The sequence below is a fragment of the Protomyctophum parallelum genome (assembly GCF_964188405.1).
Source record: "Protomyctophum parallelum genome assembly, chromosome: 20".
In the NCBI taxonomy this organism is placed as follows: Eukaryota; Metazoa; Chordata; class Actinopteri; order Myctophiformes; family Myctophidae; genus Protomyctophum; species Protomyctophum parallelum.
In genome coordinates, this window is record NC_139718.1 from 23,188,809 (window position 1) to 23,196,746 (window position 7,938).

The 7,938-nt window shown below is 44.5% G+C and overlaps 1 protein-coding gene across 1 annotated transcript in view; it reads right to left on the bottom strand.

Moving 5' to 3' along the window:
- Window positions 1–2,865, bottom strand: part of LOC310877703 (unconventional myosin-X-like) — a gene marked incomplete at its 5' end in the record, with an annotated part of 53,731 nt that extends 50,866 nt beyond the window's left edge. Inside the window, 2 exons of the mRNA XM_083791652.1 lie at window positions 74–172; window positions 2,860–2,865. Of these exons, the coding sequence (XP_083647778.1) occupies window positions 74–172; window positions 2,860–2,865 (105 nt within the window). The remainder of the gene's footprint in view (window positions 1–73; window positions 173–2,859) is intronic.
- Between the last annotated feature and the right edge of the window lie 5,073 nt (window positions 2,866–7,938).

Below are 7,938 nucleotides of genomic sequence, written 5' to 3' on the forward strand. Positions count from 1 at the left end.
ACCGGTGTGTGTGTGTGTGTGTGTGTGTGCATGTGTGTGTGTGTGTGTGTGTGTGTGTGTGTGTGTACAGTACCTCGCCATAGTCGGTGGTGACGACCAGTGTTCCATCTGCACAGGAATTTACAGTGGAAGGAACCAGTTGTTCCTTCTCCCTGACCCACACACGGGCTCCCTGCAACACACACACACACACGCACACGCACACGCACACGCACACGCACACACACACGCGCGCACGCACGCACACACACACACACACACACACACACACACACACACACACACACACACACACACACACACACACACACACACACACACACAGGTTAGAGTTAGAGTTATAAACATCACAATAAGCATGTATGGTTAAATGGTTAAAACAGCAGTTTGCAGAGAGTGCTTCTGTGGGGGGCACGGTGGCACAGTTGGTAGTGCTGTCGCCTCACAGCTAGAAGGCCCTGGGTTCGATTCCCGCTGGGGATGCTGTGGGTGCTGGCGGCGTGTTTCCTCCTCCGCGTCAGTGCCCATACCCGAAGGCGGGGTTGGCGAAAGGGCCTTTCTGTGTGGAGTTTGCATGTTCTCCCCGTGTCCCCTAGGGTAGGTACCCTCACAAAAACATGCAGTAATCCTGGACTCTAAACTGCCTCCCCCTGGCCAGCCGAGACGCCTGATGGAGGGGAAAGGAATTGGTTGGAATAACGTGTTCCTTCCACGTGCTACGTCCAACCAGGGAAACTCCCCCCTGCCAGGTGTAAAGGAGCAACTTGGACACTCAAGCATGAAGGAAGCATGAGTTAAGTCCGTTGCTCTCCCTAGGTTGGTGGAGGGTGTGTAGAGCCCAGGATCACATCAAAGGATGATTGACACAGGGGTGAAAAATGGGTTACAAAATCGTGGGACAAAAAATATATAAAAAAAAAAAAAAGAGAGTGCTTCTGTATAGACTGACAGTTTTGTTAGACAAAGTTAATATGTATTTTGATCTAAATGTTCTGTTACTCCTTTTGCTTTTAGATTGTGTATACCTTGCAAGTGGTTGTTGTACTCTTAAGTAACTTGTACAATAACCCTAAAAACAGCATGGGGAAATATCATGATAATATCATGTATCGTGATACTGGTTGAACAAATATTGTGATATTATATTTTTCCATATCGCCAACCCATAACTCTGAGCTAATGCTGCCTGCCCTTCAAGTGTCTCCAATGTGCGTGCATGCATGCAGACAGATGCTGCACAGACTGTAACATCTGGACTTCCTACAAACACAGATCAACAGTACTGTGTGTGTGTGTGTGTGTGTGTGTGTGTGTGTGTGTGTGTGTGTGTGTGTGTGCGTGCGTGCGTGCGTGCGTGCGTGCGTGCGTGCATGCGTGCGTGCGTGCGTGCGTGCGTGCACATGTATGTGTCAGCCCCAGGGTCAGAGGAAGTATGTTCATGTAAGTCTGATCCTCAGAGACAAAGCCCTCTTTCACACTGACTCACTGACCTCTCACCCCAAAACCCCTTAACCGGAGCCACAGCATGGCAGGGTAGAGGAGGACACAAAGACAGAGATAGCAGGGGAAAGAAGGGCTGCTAGTCAGTATAGTGGACAGTCAAGTCAAACACTTTATTTGTACTGTAGCCCTCATACATTACAAAGTTCGATCAACTTACTTAAAAAAGAAAAAAAAAGTTGTGTAATCCACGTAACTCGAGAACCGTTCACCCCACCGACTTCAAATTCGACACACGCGTTCCACACCACGGCAGGGGATGCAGTGTCGGGTGTCGAGTCGGTCAGACCCACGGTTGTCCAGAACTGCCCCAAAAAGGCCTCTGCCCGGATCTGGACAGGGCCCCTGTCAGTGTCCATAATATATTATATGGAGCTGGCCTGTTATGACATCATTCTGACGTCTGCATAGACTCCATATTTGGGCATGCCTGACAAAGAACTCCATATATGGGCATATAAAGTAACTGACACAGACAAAATATCTGGGTGAGCCATGCATTTACAACTTGCATCGTTCCAAGTAGGCCAGTGCCCAACGGGCACCACTGTAGAGGCCCCACGGGCACCGCTCTAGTGGTTAAAATGGAGTTTGACGTTACAATGGATTTGTATAGGAAGGGGGCGGGGCAGCTAAAATGAATATGAAATATCTAAATACTGAATCAAGCAACTTAATAACTGTCTGGGTTGTTCACATAAGCCTGAACGATGAAATGACCAAAAGTTTTTTTGAAAGTGAAATATCACTTTAATCAAGCAAAGCTATTTGAATTGAACATTGGATTGAAAGGACTGTGTCCACCAAAGTGTTTTGTCCTGAGTGCAGCGTATATTTACATTACGCAGGAAATGCCAGAAGTGTGTCAGTCAAGTGTACAGTGATGTAAATAGGTTGTCAATGTAATGGGTCCCGGGACCCAGAGGTGGCATTTTATGAGTCCTATTCAACGACATAAGTGTACAGTAGTTAGTACAGTATTTCATCCCAGGACACCAGAGGGTGACATGATTGCATTCTTTCTCAATTAAGTGAGTCTAAGGATGCAGGCTATTTGCATTACTGAGTATTGGTCAAAAAAAATTATAGGGTTTTCTTGTGACCCTACCCATAACATCCTATGGCAGGCAATAATGTCAAACCTGTCGAACTTTCCTTTTGCTTTAAGTAGCATGTAACATGTCAAACTAGGGCTGATTTCATGAACAGCCTTAGGCTGACTGCACTCTATTCCGCCCTGCACAACAAAATGGAAGAGCGCCTTCCATTTTCAACTTGGGAATAAATATGCTTTAGTCAACACACAGCCTATCTTGCACCGCCCCAAAGTGGCACAAAGCAGCACTGTAGCAGAGATACCTGCATATTGACTGACATTTGAACCATTTTAATCTGACAAAGGTCAATGACGTTACTTATCACGTCACGTGACGTCATGAGAACCCATTGGAACACGGTGCAGCTTCAGAAGACTACAAAGAACAACGGAGGAGATTAGGAGAAGAAGGTACACCGATTGTACACCTATCCTCAGTAAGGCCACAGTCACGGGCGACATATACCTACGTGATTTGCAAATTCAAATTCCGCGATGCCGAATTACAACAGCAACGAGATGCCAATTTACCATGGAAATGAGCTGCCAAATTACTACGGGAATGAGATGCTTAATTACTATGGCAGTGAGAAACATCCCCAGCATATTAGACACGATCCACTGCGCTATCCCGAAAACATCCTGGCTGATTACCCCCATTGGCACAATCCGCCCTTTCAGGAGCGGATCAGCCAGCAAGTCTCAGATGAGGTCCTAAGACACCTTTGGAGCATGAAGGTGACGATGATGGAGAGCCAACATAAGACTAATGATCAGATCCAACAATTGCGAAATGATAATGCGCAACTCCGTCAAGACGTGAGCCGTCTTACAGACATGATTTCTGGACTGCCAAGAACTCAAACCAGTCGTCTCACAACGCCCTGAACCTAAAGTCCAGAGTACAACCAACCTATTCCTCAGAGGTGAGAGGAAGGAACAACCGAGAGAGTGGCCTAAAGAAGCCATGGGCCTTCCCAAGGAGTTACAGAGAAAATACTGCCCCCTCTGTAACTCCACAACACATTATACGAATCATTGTACTGCCCTTAGACAGATGTCCAAAGAGGAACGGACACGGTGGATAAAGGAGAATAATAGGTGCGAGAGATGTGGTCGCAATCATAGGACGACGAACTGTACACTTAAGTCTAAGTGTCGCCTATGCCCTGGGATCCATCTTGGAGTCTTCCACGATGTTAATACCGACGCCTCACTCCAAGCCTGGAGGCCGCATGAGAATTCACTCCCAGAGCTGTCACGGATATCACCCCCAAGATGCTATGCAGATCCACAGAATGTTGGAAGCCACTGCACGGCAGGTTCTCCTGGTTCCTACTAATCATTTGTAATTGTGAGAGAATCCGAAACTATACACACTTGCACTGTTGTAAACCCCCCTGGCCTGCACTGGACACCCATGTTGTTGAGCTACATTCATTGATTGGTAAATGGTACAGCAACAGGCCAGCACAGTCTGTGACCCAGACGTGCTGCTGGGTTACAGCGAAACATCTACCATATACAAATTTCTCTTTACACTGTCTAAACATTAAAAGATACATAGTAGACAAATACTGTGGCTGTTATGATCCATGTCTAGGGTAGCTATGTGCAACATAATAAGGAGGACTGCAGCTTGTTTCTACAACATTACAAGGCATAATTCAGAGATAAATCTTGCAATCTGTATTGCGAGGGGACAGTGACAATGGGTCAACCTGCAGGTTACGGGTTGTCCTACGCGTCACTATCATCCAAAATAGGGATCATCCTCCAGGGTGCATGCCGGAGCATACAGTAGCAAGTACCACGGCTGTACAGCTACAGTAGTCCATCTACAACCTGTCTCATGCCATCATTCATTTTCTGTCGCTTACACACACACACACACACACACTCTCTCACACACACACGCACGCACGCACGCACGCATAAACACACACACACACACACACACACACACACACACACACACACACACACACACACACTACTGACAAAAGAAACCAGTCTTCCCTTAGGCTATGGAATTAACCAGGCAGAAAGCCCAAACCAAGCATTTATTTCACAAACACGCACGCATGTGGCACGTACACACGCATGACACACCAGCTGGGTAGCTACCCAGGGCTTGTGGGTGGACAGTGTTTGCACTGAGGACTGTTCCAAATATATAATCTCAAGGATCTACTTAACTCTATTAACACACACGCACGCGCACACACACACACACACACACACACACACACACACACACACACACACACACACACACACACACACACACACACACACACACACACACACACACACACACACACACACACACACACACACACAAATATAGCAATCTCCTTCTCATCTGTGTCATCTCCCTTTATGTAACAGCGTCAATCAATGTGCAGGTTCCAGTACACAGAGCTCTGATAATGATAATACCTTGACTTGACCTTATAACCTTCCAGTTTCGTTTTTTTCCTGTTTCCAAACCCTAACTCTTTACGCCTGCCAACGTATTAGCCTACATCTCAGTGCTTCCTGTTTTAACTGACAATACGACCCTTGAACCCACTTACACTTAACAGTCTGAACTTTGACCTTGGCCCCAAAGACTGCAGACAGTATTTATTCATGTGAGTTGCTTCATTCCTTTAGCAATCATCTCTCTCCTTCTGACTTTTCACTCATCTATATCCACTTTATTTCCGCACTGTGACACCCAGGCCAGACTGCAGTCTCTCTCCTCCAGGTCTGTCATCATCCCTTTGTGTCCCATTAAACCTCATTCTCAGCCCTGAACTTATATTCCTCAGGCCCTAGCGCTAACCCCATCCTCCAGCCACCTGAAATACTGCAACAGATCCATTTGGGAATAAATACCACCTAATATCAAATACTACCACGTGTGATCATCCGTAATGATCCTTCAACTGGTATGTGAAACCCATTCACAGCAATAAAGTATAAGACATTGAAATGGTTACCAATCTTGGTTGATTCATGCTGGTGTGTCTGTTATTATTACAGGGTGTAATGTGGCTTTCAGAAAATATCACAATGGAAACAAGATAGACATCCTGCCAGTCCAATATAGTCTGTATTTAGCTATTCTAAATACAAATGCCACCATCCTCTGAGCATTTGGCCCACACCCCTAAATGGCAGCGTTAGTGGTGTGAAGCATGACTGATATGAAAGGCTTTGTTTCTGGTCAGGCGATCACATATAGACGCCCATGCCATTTGATTGAGGCCTTACCCTGCAGACAACCTCCTCCTTGTGAGCACTGCTCACGCTTCACCACACACTAACAAAACATACGACCACCGCCTGGGACACATGGCTGTATATACACACAATATGAACTTCAAAAAGGCCTATGTCTTTGCACACACACACAACACACACACACGCACGCATTGTTACAGTACACTCTCAGCGTTCTATTAATTAATTTACTGAGTCATCAAAAATATTCTATTGTAGTGTATTTTATCTTAACCCATTTAGGGCTGACGTTGAAATAAAAAAAAATCTTCTAAATCCTGACAGTTTTCTGAAATAACTGTGCTTCTATATCAGTGGTGCTCAATATTTGTAATGTAATTGGCCACCGATCTCCATATTAAAAAAAAATATATATATATGTTGTTCCAGGAACTCCCCAGAAGCAAAGATTTGAGTTAAAAACACTTTGAAAGAATATAATATTCAAATATTTGAAGCACATTTTCACGATTTTTCTAAAAATAGCAGATCTACAAGCTTTTTCAATAACTAAAGTATGTAAAAAGAACCACCGCTCATCCGCTGAAAAAACTTAAGTGAGGTGCTGGAGCCACAAAGGGAACATGAGAAGAATAAAGGGATGTTCCGCACACTCAGATCTGCGCACAATCAATGTATTTATTTAGCAAGCTTTCGGTCTACTGATTTTATAGCTAAAGTATAAAATCCAAAACACCAAAAGGGGTTCCCGCCCAAAATGGGTTAATCACTTTGACCCCATGGCAGCCCTATTTGGGCATGCCATTATAGACAAAAATATTCACTGCGTTGGGAAACAAACACTTACCAGGAGGGGGAAACATCAGCTCCCCAACATGTCCCCCGAGATTCAACCACGACAAAACAACAAACAAACATGGGTCACAACTGCTACAACTCTGTCGCTCACTGGGTCTGTACATCGTTAACGGTAGACTCCAAGGGGACTCCTTTGGTAGATATACATGCAGCTCATCCCTGGGAAACAGCACGGTAGATTACTTTATCACTGACATGAACCTGGCATCTCTCAGAGCTTTCACAGTCCGCAAACACGCAAACACCCCTGCCGTACCACAACAGAACCACAGCCTATCTAAACAGATCAACACACAGACACAAAGAACAAACGCCAAACAAACTACACAACATAAGAAAACGTTACAAATGGAAGGAACATAGCGCTTCTGCCTTCCAAAATGCTATTAGACAAAAACAAGTCCAATCACAACTGGACCAGTTCCTAGAAAAAACCTTGTGAAAAACAGTGAAAGTGTAAACAGGGCAGTAGAAGGCCTCACTTATATATTCGAACTTACAGCCTCACTAGCAAACCTAAAAGTATCAATCAAGAAAGCCAGAAAAAATGTTGAGAATGACAAATGGTACGATAATGACTGCAATAATCTCAGGAAAAAACTAAGGAAACTATCAAACCAAAAACACAGAGACCCAGACAACCACAACACACGTCTCCAATATGGGGAAACACTGAAACAATACAAGAACACATGAGAAAAAAGAGATCAACATGTTAGAAACCAACTGCAAGATAGTGAGGATTCCATACAGACAAACAGCTTCTGGGAAAACTGGAACAGACTTAATAAGCTAAAACGAACTACCCATCCAAAATGGAGATATATGGGTGAACCATTTTTCGAGCCTCTTTGGCCCAATCGAGAAGAACAAAGAGCAAAAACAAATAAAAGATAAACTACAAAACCTAGAGTCAGCCATAAAAGACTACCAGAATCCACTAGATTCCCAAATCAACCTAAAAGAACTACAAGACAAAATAAAAACACTTAAAACAAAGAAGGCCTGTGGGGCAGACGGAATTCTAAATGAAATGATCAAATTCACCGACCTCAAATTCCAACTGGCCATATTAAAACTCCTAAATATCGTGCTCAGCTCTGGGATTTTCCCCAGCACATGGAATCAAGGGCTGATAACGCCACTCCACAAAAGTGGAGACAAAAATGACCCAAATAACTACCGCGTGATTTGTGTAAACAGTAACCTCGGAAAGATCCTCTGCATGATCCTCAACCACAGAATTCTAAATT